At 39.2% G+C, this 20,818-nt stretch overlaps 1 protein-coding gene across 1 annotated transcript; it reads right to left on the bottom strand.

Annotated features, from left to right (window-relative positions):
• Window positions 1–909: 909 nt before the first annotated feature.
• Window positions 910–20,425, bottom strand: LOC106583129 (SH3 domain-containing kinase-binding protein 1). Its single transcript, XM_014166963.3, has 16 exons — window positions 20,273–20,425; window positions 18,868–19,025; window positions 18,531–18,588; window positions 17,882–17,991; window positions 16,824–16,914; window positions 16,665–16,726; window positions 16,508–16,553; window positions 15,278–15,372; window positions 13,475–13,576; window positions 12,693–12,744; window positions 6,138–6,188; window positions 5,805–5,928; window positions 4,550–4,715; window positions 3,176–3,366; window positions 2,704–2,767; window positions 910–2,392 (listed from the first exon to the last, which is right to left on the bottom strand). Exons 1-16 carry the CDS (start codon window positions 20,274–20,276, stop codon window positions 2,354–2,356), a joined length of 1,413 nt encoding a protein of 470 aa, XP_014022438.1. The 5' UTR covers window positions 20,277–20,425; the 3' UTR covers window positions 910–2,353.
• Between the last annotated feature and the right edge of the window lie 393 nt (window positions 20,426–20,818).

Raw genomic sequence — 20,818 nt, 5'->3', positions numbered from 1 at the left:
CTCTTCACAGAAGAGAGGAAAACTGTTCTCTTTCTGTCCGTATCAGACCTTTTTTTATTAAGTCTAATTTTAGTTTACCTTTGACCCTCCTCCATATCTTATTTCTGGCTCTGTGCCTCCTGCCGATACCATTTCTCTTCTCTCAAATCCCTCTCAAACAGTAACTGTTTCCCTCTAAAAAAGATTGTTCTGGACTAATGAAAAGGCTGTCTATTCTCTCTTTGGATGATTATGGAGTTTCATGAAGTTGCAAAATGGATGTGTTTAATGGAAATGCCTGTGCTGTAACAGTTATGATTAATGGCCTATCAAATATGTTTTATGAAGTACAGTTTTCAGTTGTCTTTGCAGGTTCATACGGATGAAGGATCACTTTCAATAGGCCTTATGTGACAGAAATTAGGAAAATACTGCCGTACCAACAAACCCTATTTATTTACTTTAGTTTATTTCACGTTACACTAGCAGTTTTAGAGGGAATATGCACTCCATCATGCATATTCAATGCCATTTTTAAAAATAGTTTGTTCCCATGGCAGTTTCAGAAGCCCACTCTCGGTAATGTGTTCCAGATGCTCTCCAGATGTGCTTTCCAGCTCACAGACTTCCCGGGCCATGCCAGAATCATGTCGCCAATGCTGAGATGGGGGGAACAGATCTATAGGGCTCACTCAAGAGAAGCCAAAGCCCTTAACAACAAATACTGATCATCAAATCTCATCAAATATCCGACAGTAAATCTCTCCTTGTTTTTCTTCCTTCATCCTCTATTTTTTTTGTTAATTGTGATAAGTCAACTTGTTTTCAGTTTCAGTATGCTATAAGTTAATGTTCTGGTGTGACTGACGCAACCACTTTTATCCAGCTGCAAAAGTATAATACCGACATGCTTCACTGCGGATCACTTCATTTCAGTGTGTTTGTATTTTCAAGGTTTTAATTAGATTCACTTTAGCACCTATTCTAAAAGACATATTCAAAAATGAGAAAAGGGTACATTTGTACAGAATTAACTAATATAGTTTTGTTTTTGTGGACTGAAAGTCAACTGCAATGCAGCACTGAATTAACAACAGTAGTACAAATGTGACTCCCAATGGACACATGCAGCATTGCAGAATAGTTGCAAAATATTGCTTGCTAAATCACTGGAGTATTTAATATGTTAAAAAAGACACAAAATAGTTACTCTTATATACAATGACAGTTTGCACAAAAGATACAAGTAGTTTGTTCCCCAAACACTATGCTTCAAAATATTCCCAAACATGCCCCTAAAAAATAAGAAATATGCTTTTAGAGGAAAATAAGCACTGAGAAACATGGCCCACATTCAATGTATAAAACCAGTCCTCTGTATTGTTGGGTGATGTTGTTCTTTCAATGAAATATACAATATCATCAGTATAAAATAAAACGCATTTTCTACCCAAAGGCCGTGATTCAATGCAAGGTGTGTTAAAGCACGCCACACTATAACATACTTTTAAAAGTGCTTTAGGCTTGGTCCAACGTGTGCAGCATTTACCATGTAAATGTTGGGGAAAAGTCCCTTAAAAGACACATTGTCAATTGTATTGTGCACTACGCTATAACCCACCTTGAGTTGAATCCCGGCTACAAAGTATTTTGGTTGATATATACAAATCATTTTGGTCAATCCACTTGGTCCCTTGCCAATCAAGTCCAGAATGCACTCAAACAAAATGGCTGACTACAATCTAGGGCTGGATTCAATCGTTATCGCGAAAGTATCGCGAAAGGTCCGCGTTAAAATGTAAAGTTAAACTTCAGGATTTTGACAATGAAGACCTTTGTGTATTTCCCCAGAGTCAGATAAACTCAAGGTTAGAGGTAGTTTTGCGAGCCAATGCTAACTATAGAGTTAGGGCAATGGCTGGAAGTCTATGGTGTCTACTAGCATGCTAGTAGATACTTCAGGTCATTGCACCAACGCTAGTTAGAAATTGCTTCTAACTGCATGCAGAGACATGAAAATGGTATCCACGGGTTCATCTGAATCCGGGGAAGTAGACTTTCCAAAATACCGAAGTATCCCTTCAAAGGTAATTTCCGATGCAGTGTTTACCGTAAATGCAAATGCGGGAACATTGCCTTCAAATTGTTTTATCAAGCTATTAAGGGGAACTTCCACGATACTTCAGAGATACGGATTGATTCCAGGCCTTAATGTGGCATCAGCTGGTATGTCTGCAGAGGAAGCAGACATGTATCCTTTCCATTCCCTCTTGCACTCCAACGTCAGGAACATTTGAATTTCCTTTCAAGTTTGTGTTCAAGGGAATGACATAGCAGAGCCTTACTTAGATGTACTGCCTGGTCATGGTGTCAGTTAGGATGAATGTTTAGTCCTAAGACCATGTACTTCCTCCTGCACAGGGGAAACATTGTGTTAATATTCAGTTAAATCAAAAGCTTGTGTTATGCTCCAAACATTGTACGTTCCACTGCATGCTCAAAACAAGACATGCTAACCTCTCACTATTACAATAACAGGGGAGGTTAGCATGTTTTGGGGGTATACTATTTGTGTAATATTTGTGCGACATTTGACAGTTTGCACTTTAACCTCATAGTCATGGTATCATTTCAAATTTAAAGTGCTGGAGTACAGAGCCAAAACAACAAAAAATGTGTCACTGTCCCAATACCTTTGGAGCTCACTGTAAATATTCCACATACCTGCAGAGCCACACGTTTGTTTCTCTCATCTCTCAGTTCCTCTTTCAGTTCCTGTATGTCTTGTCTAGAAGGAAAGAACAAATATATATATATATATCAATAGATGCACTAAGAGGTCAAAGAAGAGTAAGAAAATGAAGGAATGGTTTACATTTTTGGCAGGAGAGATGTAGCCTGGTTAACCCATACTGAAGTGTTTCAACAATGGTGAGCACAGCATTCAGTCTGGTTTAACCAGGCTAGGAGAGATCTGACTGGAAGTGTGCAGGGACTTTTTCCTGTCTTTCCAGTTTTACATTTTGCCTCCAGCACCTTCACTAATCGTTTTTGAGTGTGCGGTAGATTCTGTCTTTTATCAAAATAGTTGAAAATAGCTTGGTGGAACAACTGAACAAATGGGTTAATGTACCTGATTCCTCAAGGTTTTCCCCTGGTTATCTAGAAGTCTGAATAAATGGGTAATACTACTTACTCATGTCTGTTTTGCAGCAGCTGCAGAGCAATCTTCAGTTCCCTGATCTCAGCTTGTAGGCTGTCCAGACAAGGCTTCTCCTCCTGAGCTGCCCTGGCCTCCACTATAACCTTGGGAAGCGTTAGCCTGGAGGGTACCGGATTCTTGGGAGGATGTTCAGGCTTGGATGGGGGTGAATGACTTTCTGCAACCTGCAATGTTTAGACGAGGTATCTCAATGTTTTGTCAAGGATTGACAGGTCCAGCATTCAAGCACTTTGGAATTAAATCTACTCAATCTCAGTAAGCTTATTTAAAGTCAGTTGTTACTTTGTGGCTAATTGATACTTTGAGAGAGATACATTGACGTTATGTTAATTTTGTGTTCTACGTACTTGCCAACAAGGCCTAACATGATGATAGAGTATTCATGTATATGGAATCAAAGTCAATTTTGCAAACATTCAGCAGTTTAGGCGATTTTTCTGCATCTGTCTGGTCCCTGCCACTCAGAGCCTAGGGTTAGAACAACAACCATGACCTTAATGACGATTCCTTTTTAAGAGTCATTTCTCACGTCATGGCCTCACTAACCCTTCATGGCATGCAACTTGTCAAGCCACTTATGAACAGGCCATCTCTCTCTCTCTCTGGGCGGGTGAGTTTAGACTTAGTGGGCCAGATGGGCCACGTCATACGAACAAACAGTCTTCAGGGAAACTCTGGAGGAATGAAATCTAACAAGGGCCACTATTCTCCACTGATATGCCCCTATGACTGTGATGACAGTGATTCCTCTAGGCAGATATGTACTTGTGGCGTGACATTAGAAAATTACATCAGACTAAAAAGAGAATGTATCATCATCTCTATGTTAACCTGGGGTTGTGGGTTCATAATGTCACTGCATGATGAGTGTTGGGCCACACTGCCCCCCTGTGGTTTCAGAGGGGATGTGGAGTACAGCGTGCACCTTTGGGCAGATAGAGACTGGTGGCGTCATGACAATAGACAAATCAGGGATTGTATCATCATCGCTATGATAACCTAGGGGTTGTGGGTCTACTGTCATGTGATGTGTCATGTGTCATGTGATTAAGCCACATTGTCTCCCTGTGGTTTCAGAAGGAAACATAACTGTGTGTGGTGTCCATGTTAGGACACACATATGACAACGACACTAACTCAAAGTGACTGACAACTTCCATGGATGTGTGACTCTGTCCTAATATGCGATCTGTCCTAAATCAAATCAAATACAATTTTATTGGTCGCATACACATATTTAGTAAATATTATTGTTCCTGGTATGTCATAATATGTACACTGTACAGAGGTACATTCTGTACCATAATAATATTGATAATAATACAGTGTGGTATATTGTTGCCATACCTGTGGACCGGTGACGAGGTCTGATGGGGGTCGTCTCTGTGGGGGTTTGGCTCTGTTGGCTGTGGGGTGACTCAGTTTCTCAGGGGACACCACCACTCCGTCAAACTGGTCCAAGTTGCTCTCCTCTGTACATTTTGGTGAAAGCGGAGGGAGATCGCCATTGGCTCTAATGGGAGAAAATCATTTCAGAGAAATTAAACATTCCTTCTTTCAGGCCTACACTGGTTGATTCATAAGGTTAACTTGACCCAAATTGCTCTGATGTAGAGAGAGAAAACTGAAAGAGATGCTTCATTTTCTACGGTTGAGATTATCAGTTGATGAAAATTGCTGGTTCGGTGTGGAAAATGTGGCATCCTGTTTCCTCTTGCAGGCTCTTAGAGGCAGGTGCTGATGCACTGCATATTGAAACCTCAATGAGTTATTGTTTAGCCAAACATTAAGACTTCCCCTTTCATCGTCCACACCCTCACTAGAACAAAAAAAGACGACATAGCTTTTCATAAAATATACAAACTTGTTTGACCTTTGCAAGTATAATCTCAAATGAATTTTACAAATAAGCAATATGCTTTTAGCCAAGACCACACTGTCATTGCATTGCCTCCAATATGTGACAGTTTATTTAGAAAGAACAATCCGAAAGGCTTTTTATTCGTCAATTGCCCCTTGGTAAAGACGGCCTTTTTGTTTTCCCAGTCGTGTGTGTTTGTGTGTGTGTGCTTGTGTGTGTGTGCATGTGTGTTTGTTCAGGTAGAAGGAAATGGGCTGCTCTCGTCTGTTTAGGCCCACACTGACTCATCCCAGAGTTTCCAGTGCACTGCTCAAGGTTTGGGAATCCTGGCATTCAGTGTTAAGACATGAAGACTATATGCTATAGTAACTTAGGCACCAACCAAAACTCTCCTCCACACTCTCCTTCCTTGCCAGTTTAAAGAGAACAAACAGTTCCTGTCTTGACAGAGACCTTTTGCTTTGTTATTATTGGCTTTTGCAAATATATAACTACTAAGGCTTCCATATGAGTGTCCTATTTGTCCATTCTGATCAGTAACAAAGTCTGAAAGCGATGCTTCATGAAGAAATCCTTCTTTTACAAGTCTCACTATTAACGTTCACACTTGATACTATGGAGTGATAATAGTGTCAACATTGGATTAAGATTGCATTTATGTTGGCACTACTATACCTCCATACTCTACCTAAGTGGTTGGTGTTGACTGAGAAAAAATATGGATGTTCTAGAATCACTCACTTGCTACAACCGAACTTCTGAGGCTTGTGCTTCACTGGAGGTGGTAGCGCAGGTCTACTTGGAGCAGGGAGCTTGAATTTGGTTGGGGGGTTGCTTCTCAGGTCTTTAGTCTCTGGTTTCTCATCTGCATGCACATGTGCACATGTAAGCATCGCTGCCAGTAAGCAAACTGTACTCGTACGTACTTATTAACAACACACACCTTGTTGCAATTGTGAAGCATCATCTCCTCTGTGCTTTGAAGTATAATGTAATACAACATCTGGTTGAAGGAGACTGCAGGTACAGTTAAACTGTACTTTAATTGAACAGTATCAACTTGCTGCATCTTACCTTTTGCTTTTGCAGGGCTGCTCTTCTCCATCGCTGAACCCTCTGCCTTGACTAGAAGAACATTAGAGCACAAAATACACACCATATTATACACAGCCACAGCTATCTATCTTGCTACTGGTGTGTTGTTGTCTTTGCTATGAGAACGGTGAGTGTACAACAGCATCAAGACCCAGACCTCCGGGGTTAATCATTCTCTGCAAAAATGAATTTAGCATAATTTCATTCAAATGCTAAATTAATATTCATGTAGCGCAGAAACGTTGTTCATTTTCTTCCATTTGAGTTTGATGAAATTCCAACCAGTATAGTGGCATGGGAAGCCAAGATGCTGCATGTCATAGGAGCAGGCTAGGTCACAGCTGTGTCCAATAGAATCCTACAGAATCCAAAATACTGTAGTTACTGTTCCCAAGAGTCTCCCTTGAGAAGGCCTTGGCTTGGGAGTGGAAATAACTTATTTATCACAAAGGAGATCCCTCAAGTGTGAACAGCTACAGTATGTATAATAGACTTGTGGGAGTGTCTTGACAAAGCACAATATTCTGCGTCTCAATTACCATTAAGAGTTAACCGAGCAATTATAGTGTTTAAAAAACCAAGAAATTATCAACTAGAGTGCAGTTAAGGGAACTGACCACAAAACAGCTAAGTCAATAACAACATGAATCTGCATTATAGCTTTTAGCACATCTCTCAAGATACAGAGGAAGAACATGCTGAGTGTCATGCTGACATGTAAGACAATAAACCACCAAAAGTGACTGGTGATGATGAATTCCACAGACTAAGAGTACCAATAGTAAATCATTGAGAATAGAGCCTACCTTCTTCAAAACACATGTAAAACTCCCTGACCAAGCCCTTCCACCAATGTGAAGCACAGAGTTGTTCCAGAGTTACTGCTTGCGCCACTTGTGAAAAGCCACTGTCACCGACAGAGCTCTCTACGGTCCCCCACCCCCTGGCTTCCTCCAAGGCATCTCAGCCAGGTCATGTGACGTTCTGTATTACATCCCCCTCTCCATCATGGTGTAGGACTTCCTGTGGCATAGCTGCAACCCCCCAGTGACATAAGACGCCAATGGAGTAGTGGGAGCGATGGGGTGGGGTGGAGGGACTCAACTGCAGAGGCTTGACTCTGGTTGAGATTGTTTTGAGTTGGGATGATATTATCTCCAAATGACTGTTAGGCCTCTTAATGTTTGAACACAAACTCAAACAGCAAGATATCCTCTCTGGGGTATTCAACAGCCAGTGAAATAGCAGGGCGGAAAATTCAAAACAACAAAAATCTCATAATTCAAATTTCTCAAACATACAACTATTATATCCCATTTTAAAGATACACTTCTCGTTAATCCAACCACATTGTCCGATTTCAAAAAGGCTTTACGGCGAAAGCATAACATTAGATTATGTTAGGACAGCACCTAGACAAGAAAAACCACACAGCCATTTTCCAAGCAAGGAGAGGCGTCACAAAAAAACAGAAATACAGCTAAAATGAATCACTAACTTTTGATGATCTTCATCAGATGGCACTCATAGGACTTGATGTTACACAATACATGTATGTTTTGCTCGATAAAGTTCATATTTATATCAAAAAAAACAATTTTACATTGGCGTGTAATGTTCAGAAATGTTTTGCCTCCCAAAACTTCCGGTGAATGAGCACATCAATTTACAGAAATACTCATCATAAACATTGCTAAAATATTCAACTGTTATTCAAAGAATTATAGATGCACTTCTCCTTAATGCAACCGCTGTGTCAGATTTCAAAAAAGCTTTACGGCGAAAGCAAATTTTGCAATAATCTGAGTACAGCGCTCAGATATCAAAACAAGCCATACAGATACCCGCCATTTTGGAGTCAACAGAAATGACAAAAATTACATTCTAAATATTCACTTACCTTTGATGATCTTCATCAGAATGCACTCCCAGGAATCCCAGTTCCAGCATAAATGTTCGTTTTGTTCGATAAAGTTAATCTTTATGTCCAAATACCTCCATTTTGTTTGCGCGTTAGGTTCACTATTCCAAATGCAAGGCACGCGCTTACTAAGTCCAGATTAAAGTCTAAAAAGTTATACTACAATTTGTAGAAACATGTCAAACGATGTATAGAATCAATCTTTACGATGTTTTTATCATAAATCTTCCATAATATTCCATCCGGACGATTCCTATGTCTTCAAAAAAGAAATGGAACACAGCTAACTCTCACGTGAGTGCGCGCGATTGAGCTCATGTCATTTTCTCAGTCATCTGATTCCAATGGCTCTTATTCTCTCCTCAGTCACAGTAGAAGCATGAAACAACGTTCTAAAGACTGTTGACATCTAGTGGAAGCCTTAGGAAGTGCAAAATGACCCCATTGACACTGTATACTGGATAGGGAATCACTTGAAAAACTACAAACCTCAGATTTCCACACTTCCTGGTTGGATTTTTTTCTCAGGTTTTTGCCTGCCATATGAGTTCTGTTATACTCACAGACATCATTCAAACAGTTCTAGAAACTTTAGAGTGTTTTCTATCCAAATCTACTAATGATATGCATGTCCTACCTTCTGGGCCTGAGAAGCAGGCAGTTTACTACGGGCACGCTTTTCATCCGGATGTCGAAATACTGCTCCCTACCCCGATGAAGATATGAACGTTTGTGAATGTTCAGCGAGAGTGAGTGCCTCAAAATGTCAATAAAAGTGGTCATGTAGCAATAGCAAGCTTTCTTTGAGTATTTGTGCACCGATTTTATCATTAAAATAAATGATGTGATTGAAATATTGCATCTTAATGTTGTGTACCCTTCGTATTCAATTAGAAAGGCTTTATCTATTTAAAGCTGGGAAGAAACATCCAGCCTAACAGCTAAATAACAGTTAGTGTCTGTAAAACACAAGTTGTACCATAAGCAGAAGTGTGTGTTTGATACAAGATCTGGTGCCCTCAGATAAAACCTGCCTGTGAACCACATCCTGCTATGTGTGGCACTGACAGACTCAAGATTGGACTCTCACATCCTCTTTACTGTTTAAGGCAAAACATGTGTCAGATGCTGTCTATCCCTCCCCACTGAGAACTAACTGGTTGAATCAATGTTGTTTCAATGTCATTTGTCAGCGTATTGTGACACGGAATCTACACGGAAACGACATTGGATTTGAAAAAAAGTCATCCACGTAAACTGTTGTTTTGAGGGTGAAATTACAACCACAGGATTATGTCATCACCAAATCTAAACATAAAATAAGTTGAATTTGTAACTTTCAAACAATGTCAGATCATTAGGCTAGGCAGCACCTTCACCTGGATAACTCATTTATAGCTCCCCTTTGGTCTCCCGTCCAGGGTTTTAACCAAGCCCTGCTTACAGTACCAGTCAAAAGTTTGGACACTCCTTCTCATTCAAGGGTTTTTCTTTATTTGTACTATTTTCTACATTGTATAATAATAATGAAGACATCAAAACTATGAAATAACACATATGTAATCATATAATAACCCCAAAATATATTTTTGATTTTAGATTCTTCGAAGTAGCCACCCTTTGCCTTGATGACAGCTTTGCACACTCTTGGCATTCTCTCAAACAGCTTCATGAGGTATGCTTTTCTAACAGTCTTGAAGGACTTCCCACATATTCTGAGCACTTGTTCACTGCTTTTCCTTCACTCTGCGGTCCAACTCATCCCAAACCATCTCAATTTGGTTGAGGTCGGGTGATTGTGGAGGCTAGGTCATCTGATGCAGCACTCCATCACTCTCCTTCTTGGTCAAATAGCCCATACACAGTGTGTTGGGTCACTGTCCCGTTGAAAAACAAATGATAGCCCCAATAAGTGCAAACCAGATGGGATGGCGTATCGCTGCAGAATGCTGTGGTAGACATGCTGGTTATGTGCGCCTTGAATTCTAAATAAATCACAGACAGTGTCACCAGCAAAGCACCCCCACACCATCACACCTCCTCCTCCATGCTTCACGGTGGGAACCACACATGCGGAGTTCATCCGTTCACCTACTCTGCATCTCACAAAGACACGGCGGTTAGAACCACAAATCGCACATTTTGACTCATCAGACTAAAGGACAGATTTCCACCGGTCTAATGTCCATTGCTTGTGTTTCTTGGCCCAAGCAAGTCTCTTCTTCTTATTGGTGTCCTTTAGTAGGGGATTCTTTGCAGCAATTCAACCATGAAGGCCTGATTCACACCTTCTCCTCTGTACAGTTGATGTTGAGATGTGTCTGTTACTTGAACTCTGTGAAGCATTTATTTGGGCTACAATCTGAGGCTGGTAACTCTAATCAACATATCCTCTGCAGCAGAGGTAACTCTGGGTCTTCCTTTCCTGTGGCGGCCCTCATGAGAGCCAGTTTCATCATAGCGCTTGATGGTTTTTGCGACTGCACTTGAAGAAATGTTCAAAGTTCTTGAAATGTTATGGAATGACTGACCTTCATGTCTTAAAGTAATGATGGATTGTCGTTTCTTTTTGCTTATTTGAGCTGTTCTTGCAATAATATGGACTTGGTCTTTTATCGAATAGGGCTATCTTCTGTATTCCACCCCTACCTTGTCACAACACAATTGATTGGCTCAAACACATTAAGAAGGAAAGAAATTCCACAAATTAACTTTTATCAAGGCACACCTGTTAATTGAAATGCATTCCAAGTGACTACCTCATTAAGCTAGTCACGCCAAGAGTGTGCAAAGCTGTCATCAAGGCAAAGTGTGGCTACTTTGAAGAATCTCAAATTTAAAATATATTTTGATTTGTTTAACACTTTTTGGGTTACTACATGATTCCATATGTGTTATTTCATAGTTTTGATGTCTTCACTATTATTCTACAATGCAGTGGTGGAAAAAACACTAAATTGTCATTCATGAGTAGAAGTAAAGGTACCTTAATAGAAAATGACTCAAGTAAAAGTGAAAGTCACCCAGTAGAATACTATTTGAGTAAAAGTCTAAAAGTATCTGGTTTTGAATATAACTTAAGTTCAGTGGTGGAAAAAGTACTCAATTGTCATATTTGAGTAAAAGTAAAAGTAAATGCTAGACACCAAATTACTTATTTTAAGCAAACCAGACGGCACAATTCTCTCTTTTATATACCAACCTAGCACAATTCAATATTACCTTTGTAATACAGTAAAAGTTAAGTCTATCTTACAAACTAATGTAACATTCATCCTTAAAATGATTAACACAACCATGGTCGCTGTGAGGTTACTGTAACTATACATTTCTTCTTATGTAATCATATGTTCAAGATAGCATGCGTAGGTTGTCGCAGGTCTGTGGAGATCTTCACAGTTGCCGTAATAATCTGTTCTGAATTTTCAACGGCATTGACAACTTATTATCCACATTGAAATGACGTGGTGTGCCCAGTGGGTCTATTCCTTCATTGAACAACATAGTCATAAAAACTCAAAAGGGAACTGTGTCTTCGAGATATACCACATAGATAGCAGGTCAAGAGAGGTCAAATTGAAACAGCTTTGAAACTTCCACAATGAACAATCATTTATGCCACCCAACATCATTGTATGATGCATAGCTATAGATAATTGAGAGGCAATAAAAACTAGCATCTGAAATAGGGATGATTGGGAGCTTCCATATACATCATACAAACTACATCTAACCTGTTACCAGTGACATCCGTTAATATAGCTGTGGTTGTGTGAATTTGACGCCGAAATCGCTGAGTATTCTGGGGCTTTCCTGGGTTATATTGGTCTTTAGGTGGATTTTCACTTACATAAGATTTGCCTATGTAGCCTGGACTGAGGAAATGTGAGTGTGTCTGTGGCCTGGTTTGCTAATAAAAACCTAATTGTAGTTCAGTTACAGACAGCCGACAGACAGACAGACAGGCAGAGTGGATGTGCCGTTGTCACTAAATTTTAAAAGCTAATTTGACACTTAGGGTTGCCATACTCCCTCATGCTGAGTATTACTTTTTTTTGTGACATGCCTATGTTAATGTCTGTTTTCCATCTACAAGAACAGTATCTGTAAAATGCAAACACCTTGATTTTGAAATATTCAGGTAGCCATTTGGACCACACAAAATCTCATATTCAGCTGCTCACACACTAAAACATGAACACCGTGCCAGACTGAACAAGCACCACCGCAGATGAAAACAGTAGCAACCATAGCCATTTCCTTGTGTGAGAATTCTCTAAATCAGCTCCCATTAGCATCTCTAAATCACAAGACAATCTATGTTGTCATATTGGTGTTCATATTGGTGTGTCACAGATTGGTGTCACCATAGAATTAGGAATTAAAATACTAACACACTAATACTAATTAGAATAGTCATTTAATAGGATCTCTATGGGTGTCACAGTATATTTTGTTGCACCAGTTATTATGTTACACCTCATAAGCTCCATCGTCAGCATCTAAATCGCAAGACATTCTGTACTGTCATATTGGTGTCATGGACTAACTGTTGTAACAGTATATGCCGTTGGACTGGTCTCTCTGTTAAAACAGGAAGTTGCTGTCTTTACCTGAGCGTCTTTCCGTGCCACGGCGCGCAGGTGGTTGGCTGGTGCTTCCAGACTGTAGGAAAAGCAACGGAAAACACAACAGGTTGGCTCAGTCTCTCTTTGCTGCCTATTTGCAGCAACACACACACACTGATTAGAGCACCCATTGATGCGAGCGGCCATTCGTATTGTCTTTTATTGTTTTATTTAAAAATATATATATATAAAATTAATGCAATTCAAAATAAACTAACACACTCTTTCCACAGACGGAAATTTAAAGTCAGTGACTCCTAAACTGCGGATGTTGAAGAGATCTTTGAGTCAGAAACCTTTATAAGTTAGTTAAGTAAAGGTCGGCAGGTAGCCTAGTGGTTAGAGAATTGGGCCAGTAACCGAAAGGTTGCTAGATTGAATCCCTGAGCTGACAAGGTCAAAATCTGTTGGTCTGCTCCTGAACAAGGCAGTTAACCCACTGTTCTTAGGCTGTCATTGTAAATAAGAATTTGTTCTTAACTGACTTGCCTAGTTAAACAAAGGTTAAATAGAAAATAAAAAAATATAAGACTTGACTGAGAATTTTTTTTGTTTGTTAGCCAACTGTAGATAAAGGGCTTTGTTTTTATCGAGCTGTTGCAGTCTAATAAATAGCTCATGTTTATTACTGGTTGGTGTCATAGCTGCTTAGGTCAGTGTAATGTAATGGCTAAACCCTCCTGGAATGTGCGTGGGAAATTCCCATTCACAGGGCTACAGCGAGAATATTCCTGGGAATGTTTCCCTCATTCCCTGCTCTAACTCACTTGGAGACCTTCTGTCGTCGGTATCACCATGACAAAGTTGTCGGGGAAAAAACCTCTGCGTCCGTTCAGCTCTCCCTCCCACCAGCCCTCGTCCTCTGTTTCCTTCAGAAGAAGAGATTGTGTAAAGAGCAACTCAAAGAACTACACATAGTTCATAAAACGACAATGTCCACGAGGACAAGTACTCTGAACATCTGAGAGGTTAACAGAGGGTCAGGGGAAGCATGGTCATTGCCCACCGTGGACACTATTATTTGATCTTCAAAGTTATCATAAACCTCCCTTTTCCACTTATAATTTAGCAGTGGTGGAAAAAACTACTCAAATGTCATACTTGAGTAAAAGTAAAGATACCTTAATAGAAAATGTCTCAAGTAAAAGTAAAGGTCACCCAGTAAAATACTACTTGAGTAAAAGTCTAAAAGTATTTGGTTTTGAATATACTTAAGTACAGTGGTGGAAAAAGTATTACATTTACATATTTGAGTAAAAGTAAATGCTAGACATCAAATTCCTTATTTTAAGCAAACCAGACGGCACGATTCTCTCTTTTATATAAACAGTACCAGTCAAAAGTTTGGACACACCTAATCATTCAAAGGTTTTTCTTTATTTGTTCTATTTTCTACAATGTAGAATAATAATGATGATATCAAAACTATGAAATAACACATATGGACTCATGTAGTAACCACAAAAGTGTAATGATGAACTGTCGTTTCTCCTTGCTTATTTGAGCAGTTCTTGCCATAATATGTAGGCTATCTTCTGGATACCACCCCTACCTTGTCACAACACAACTGATTGGCTCAAACGCATTAAGAAGGAAAGATATTCCACAAATGAACTTTTAACAAGACACACCTGTTAATTGAAATTAATTCCAGGTGACTACCTCATGAAGCTGGTTGAGAGAATGCCAAGAGTGTGCAAAGCTGTCATCAAGGCGAACGGTGGCTACTTTGAAGAATCTCAAATAGAAAATATATTTTGATTTGTCTAACACTTTTTTGGCTACTACATTATTCTATATGTGTTATTTCATAGTTTTGATGTCTTCACTACCATTCTACAATGTAGAAAATAGTACAAATAAAGAAAAACCCACGAATGAGTATGTGTGTCCAAACTATTGACTAGTACTGTACATATATATATTACCAACAGTCAGACATAAATAACAAGCAAAGTATTTTTAATTTTTTTGTGAGTCCGCCAGATCAGAGGCAGTGGGTATGACAACACATTATATTGATACTGTAGATGCGTAAATTGGACGACATTGTTGTCCTACCTGAGCATTCAAAATGTAACAAGTACTTTTGGATGTCAATGAAAATGTATGGGAGTAAAAAGTACATATTGTATTTAGGAATGTAGTGGAGTAAAAGTAATAGTTGTTAAAAATATAAATAGTCAAGTAAAGTACAGATACCCCAAAAAACTACTTAAATAGTACTTCAAAATATTTTTACTTAATGTAGTAAATATACACCACTGTAATTTGGAATATAATTTATACCATCAGATTTTTGGATGGTTTCTCTACTTATGTAATTGTGCATGCTTTGTCATCTAGTGTATTGTGGCACATATTTTCACAGAATTGCTCACAAGTCACATAACAGGTTGGTCTGGTTGAAGAGGAGAAAAAATATTGATGAAATTGTATAACCAGGTTTATTCTAGTCCAAAACTGGAGCATTATATTCTTGATTTTGGCCCCAAAAGGCATAAAGTCATTAAGGTACAGTATATTGTATTGGGGAACATGGATGACAACATTAGTACAAAGACCCAAACCTTGGTGATGATTGTAACAATGTCTCCCTTCTTTAGATTCAACTCGTCCTCGGTCAAGGCTGCGTAGTCGAACATGACTTGACAACATTCTTTCACTGAGTAGACATAATAGAGAGGGGAGTATTATAAAGAGAACCTAAGCAATGCATGGCTAGAATAGGTTGGTTTTAAGATGTTGTAAAAGTATGGATACCTAAAAAGAAAGTTACTCAGGTAAATGTGAAAGTCACCTAGTAAAATACTACTTGAGTAAAAGTCTAAAAGTATTTGGTTCTAAATATACTGAAGTATCAAAAGTAAAAGTATAAATCATTTCAAATTCCTTATATAAAGCAAACTAGACGACACCATTGTCTTGTTTTTAAAATGTATGGATAGCCAGCACTCCAACAGACATCATTTACAAACAATGCATTTGTGTTTAGGGAGTTTGCCAGATCAGAGGCAGAAGGGATGACCACTTGTTCTCTTGATAAGTGTGTGAATTGGACCATTTTCCTGTCCTACTGAGCATTCAACATGTAGCGAGTACTTTCGGGTGTCAGGGATAATGTATGGAGTAAAAAATACATTATTTTCTTTAGGAATGTAGTGAAGTAAAAGTAAAAGTTGTCAAAAATATAAATACTAAAGTACAGATAACCCAAAAAACTACTTAAGTAGTACTTTAAAGTATTTTTACTGAAGTACTTTACACCACTGATCATGACTAACCAATCGACAAGGAAGAATATCAGTCCATACATCCATATATTTTTCTGAGAAGGATATGAACTGTGAAGCATTGACATTAACCTATTTGAACCATTAATCTCTTTCCCCATTAAACTGTGACATCAAGCCAGGGTTACTGTCAGAGTTTCTGTGGGCCCACACCCACATAGCCTATTGGGTAAACTGTGGGAATTACTGACTGTCACATGCCAATGATGTGGCTGTGTATTCTTTGTGGACACCTGCCTAAGTGGCAGATTGGTCCAAAAATAGAACACTTGTCACAGAGGTCTGTCACACTGTTGTTGTAATACATCAGAACATGTCTATATTCAGTGGAGACATTGCTTTGCAGTTTCATTCAATGTATCAAAAAGTATCTCCCACGAGGAGGATGAATTTGATGAGCAGTACAAAGATGGGCCTTTTATTTTACATTTTAAAATGTATTTAAAAATGCAGTCCACTCATTTATACGACCTACATAAAGTAGGAATGAGAACTATAGAAACTTACCATTTTTTGTTTTGTTCCTCACACTCGTCCTCTGAGGTAGCTTTGTCTTAACAAAAAGACAAATGTATTAAATTAATCAATGGCATCTCACAACTAGGTTTTCAGGAGAGAAAAAGTCCCATATTTATTGTATTTTGATTTATCTTGCATTCCATACCTCTTTACTGAACATTGTATCTGAGACTTTGGGTCTGGTTTTGCTCTCGTTATGCTTGACATCTAAAAAAAGATTGAGAAGGAAGTTCTATAAGGATATACTGATTCAAGTCCACTCTCAGAACAAAAAAAGGCCATGTGAAAAATGTGCCCATCCCACCTTTTGGAGAGACAAATATCTCTTTGGTGAAGTTTGATGGAAACGCTCCCACTTTACCACCTTTCATTCCCATCCACCACCCATCTTCAATCTGTCAGGTGTTAAAAGAGAGAGGTAAAAGAGAGAGAAACAGAAATATAAGAATAGTACAGTGTAGCAGAGCATATTTCACCAATCATCCACATGCATAGAAATTCTCAAAACAGGTTTGGTCAGCATAATGTCTACAGATGTAGGATCTTCATTTGATCATCCTGTTGCAGGAGAACTTTCCTGCAATGCAGGAAATGAAAAACTCTTGAGTGTATTTGAGGTTTAAAAAGGTTTCTGAAGTTTGTAATTTCCCCTATGAAATGTCTATTAATTATAATCCACATCAGTGGAGGCTATATGAGGGGAGGACGGCTCATCATAATGTCTGGAACGGTGAAACCATTTCCACGAGCGCGTGCTCCCCAATTAAGGTGCCACCCACCTCCTGTGATCCACATAAAATCTATAATTTCCTGTTACTGTTGCAGGATTATTTTCCTGCTGTAGCAAACTGGCTCAAATGAAGATCCTACACACCTCAAAGTGAAGTTGGAATGTGTGCGAGAAATGTGATTTCTCAGTATAATCTTGGGGAAATATCACAATGAATATGCATTGCTGAAATATCTGTGCGACTATTTGGTTTTCTGAGCTTTTGGAGGGGTGATATTTTAGTATCATATCTAGCTAGGCAAACAAGATAAATGATTTGTGGTTGCTCCCTCATGCTCATGCATTTGCCATTAGAGAGATGATACAAAGAAAGTAAATATGATATGACACTCCAATTATGAAGTTAAAACATAAACATATCCTTCTAAATAGAGCAGCTAATGTTCTCTCCAAGAACCTACAACTAATTTACACTGATACTCTATAGCAGGGGTCTCAAACTAATTTGGGTCTAGGGCCTTGTTAAATTGTCTTGTGGGACATTTGTTTGAGATTCCTTCTCTAGTATGTTTGCAAGTGTTTTCCCATCTATTGATAATCTAGTGTCAGTAATGATAAAAGCAGCACTCTACCTCTCTGAGGATCTCAATGGTCTCCCCGACAACCAGCTCCAGCTCATCCTCATTCAAGGGACTGTAGGCAAAGGCCACCTCACACTTCCTTGTTTGTTTAATCATCCTTGCTGCATGAGCAAAGCATTGTACCAGCCACATAATCAGTCAAGACTGCTCTTATTATTGTAAAATGATAGTTAAAACTAATGATGAATAGAAATTTAGTAGAGAAATTCAGAAGTAAACAAATACAGAAGTCTCATATGATAACTTATAGACTCCAGACTCAGAGCATGACTAGAAGAATTGAAGCTTCTTCGTGGTGTAACTAATTGAATCCCTCAAATGGATTGTGCTGTAACAGTAGACTGTGGTTTTTATCTGTTCCTTCTTTGTACATTATAATTAAGCTTGGTGCTAGCAGGCGAGGCTATATATCTACACAAGGCCTTTAATTACTTGTTTTAGCCTGTCTTGCTGACAAAGTGTGTATCTCGATGAGCACAAACCAAAACACTTCCATATTTCAGTACAAAACAGGGTTCATGTTTGACAGACTGGGAAACATATCTGGATACAGTTTTTGCTACAGATCACGTTATGAGAAACACAATAAGCAGAGCGTTATGGTAGTGGAGGTTTAAAGACATTGGAGAGTGACACATACATTTCCGTAGGCTTCTTGGTTCCCTCTTGCTGTCACCTATCAAATACACCGGCACCTCCTGTGTGGGAAATAAAATATACAAAGACATACAAGGAAAAAGCTAATGAGTCAGGTATTAGACAATGGATTGCACGTGAAAATTGCACGAACAATAGGCTGATCAGAGTCGGGGTCAAATTGATTTCAAATCAGTCAAGGAAGGAAGTAAACTGAAAAGAATGGAATTTCAGTTCCTTGACAGAATATAATTTAATTTTACTTCCTTTGTTGACTGAATTGAGATGGTATTAATCCTAATCCTGGGACTGAAGGCAATCTCTTGATGGACATACTGTACCTTGACGAAGTTAGCGGGGAAGATGCCCCTCTTGCCCCTCAGTTCCCCCTCCAGCCAGCCCTCCTCGCTGGGCTTGGTGACGCTCGTCACCACGTCTCCCACCTGCACCGTCATCTCGTCTCCCATCGTGCCCTCAAAGTCTATCAGCACCAGCACCTCTGAGACACACAAATGGAGGAGGAGGGGGAAGAGAATATGGTGTCGCAAGTTTCATTCTCTTTTCAAACAGACCTAACAATATTGCTTGAGGAACTGCAGTTATTTACAGTCATTTAAGGTAATGTGGCCCAACATCTAGAAGGTTAACACCATAGTCTAGTGACTCAAAAACATGGGGAGGGGAAGAGCGATAACGTGGACACTTTTCACACTATTGTGCTGATCCAAACCGTACCGTGCTGGCATGGATATGGTCTTGCACATTGTTCTCTCTAGCATGTTTTTTGCAACTATGGTGGGTAAATAACCAGCTTGTTTAACTCAGCTTGGCTGCATAGTGTGAGAAGGGTAACATCAAGATTATTGTGTTTGAAACATGCACTAAATCATAGGCAAAAAAGCTATTGGTATGTTGTTAAAAGATTTCAGCTTTACTTTTTCTGAATAAACACCAAGGCCTTTGTAAACCAAACCAGTCTCCTGTAGCATATTTGTGTTTGAACAACACGTATGTAAAGCAAGGTTACAGTACAGTACCGGGGCAGCAAAATTGATACCAACAATTACAGTTTGGAATTTGCCCTGGCATAGTGAAAAAGTTTCTGTTCAAGTAGTTTTTAGGCAAGGACTATACAAAACAAAATGTCAGTACCACACACACCAATTGCCTACAACCAACCTGCAAGTAAGAAAATAATGAAAAATGTACCTTACCCACAGCTAGTACTAGTGCTAACCTGTTTACCTGGCTTTAGGCATTTATGCCAATGTTAGCTATGACGAAATCCTGCAACACCAAATACAAAAGTATAGTGGACACCCAGAGACTTACTACATCAAATCAAATCAAATGTATTTATATAGCCCTTCTTACATCAGCTGATATCTCAAAGTGCTGTACAGAAACCCAGCCTAAAACCCCAAACAGTAAGCAATGCAGGTGTAGAAGCACGGTGGCTACTACCTCTTTGCTTTCTGGATAATAAAAAAGCAAGATCATTATCTCTGTTATCTGTTTTCTGACAAAGAGGGTGTATAATCTACAAACATGAACAGGCCTACATATCTGGTATACTAAAATCACCTCCAATCGCAAATATTATTTGGGATTACAAAATGACCACACATTTTCGAAACTAGAGTTCTTGTCAATTGCCCTGAATGTAACTAATTGACAGACATTGTAAACATTCCCCAAACCCTTGTAAACACTACTCAATGGACAACACAGTTACAATGCACTTACCCATGACTTCTTAAAAATCTTTACTCTTTCTTCTAGACTTTTAGGTAATTCCTCTTCAGAGGACAGACAGACACCTCATATGCTACAGGAGGAGAACTGAAAGAAAGTGAGTGTATTGCCCAAGAAGCAAAGCTATATATGGCTAGGCCAGGGTCCTCCTTCCCTCTAGTCAATCATTAACATCTACTTCGGGTTAGTCATGACAAGCCACCAGCCAGGAGGAGGACGGGTCAGAGAGAGCAAACGAGAGAGTAAGAGAAGGAGAGAGAGAAAGAACAGGTGGGACAGGTTTCTAATTGAAGGAGAGAGACGATAGGCAAGGGTGAAAAAGAACATGACCACATATTGTCAGCTGTACAAATAACTGGCACACATTGTATGGGGAAAAAACAAGACAGTCACATACATCAGTGTGACGTAATTCTCTCTGTGTGTGTGTGTGTGTGTGTGTGTGTGTGTGTGTGTGTGTGTGTGTGTGTGTGTGTGTGTGTGTGTGTGTGTGTGTGTGTGTGTGTGTGTGTGTGTGTGTGTGTGTGTGTGTGTGTG

Source organism: Salmo salar, chromosome 02, assembly GCF_965601325.2.
Source record: "Salmo salar chromosome 02, fSalSal1, whole genome shotgun sequence".
In the NCBI taxonomy this organism is placed as follows: Eukaryota; Metazoa; Chordata; class Actinopteri; order Salmoniformes; family Salmonidae; genus Salmo; species Salmo salar.
The sequence above is the reverse complement of the archived record's forward strand: the minus strand, read 5'-3'. Positions and strand labels throughout refer to the sequence as shown.

Coding starts and splice junctions, on each gene's coding strand:
- LOC106583129 (XM_014166963.3), bottom strand. Junction 15,373..16,507: donor GAGGAACAAAACAAAAAATG/GTAAGTTTCTAT, acceptor ATGTCTACTCAG/TGAAAGAATGTTGTCAAGTC. Junction 12,745..13,474: donor CGACGACAGAAGGTCTCCAA/GTGAGTTAGAGC, acceptor CTTTTCCTACAG/TCTGGAAGCACCAGCCAACC.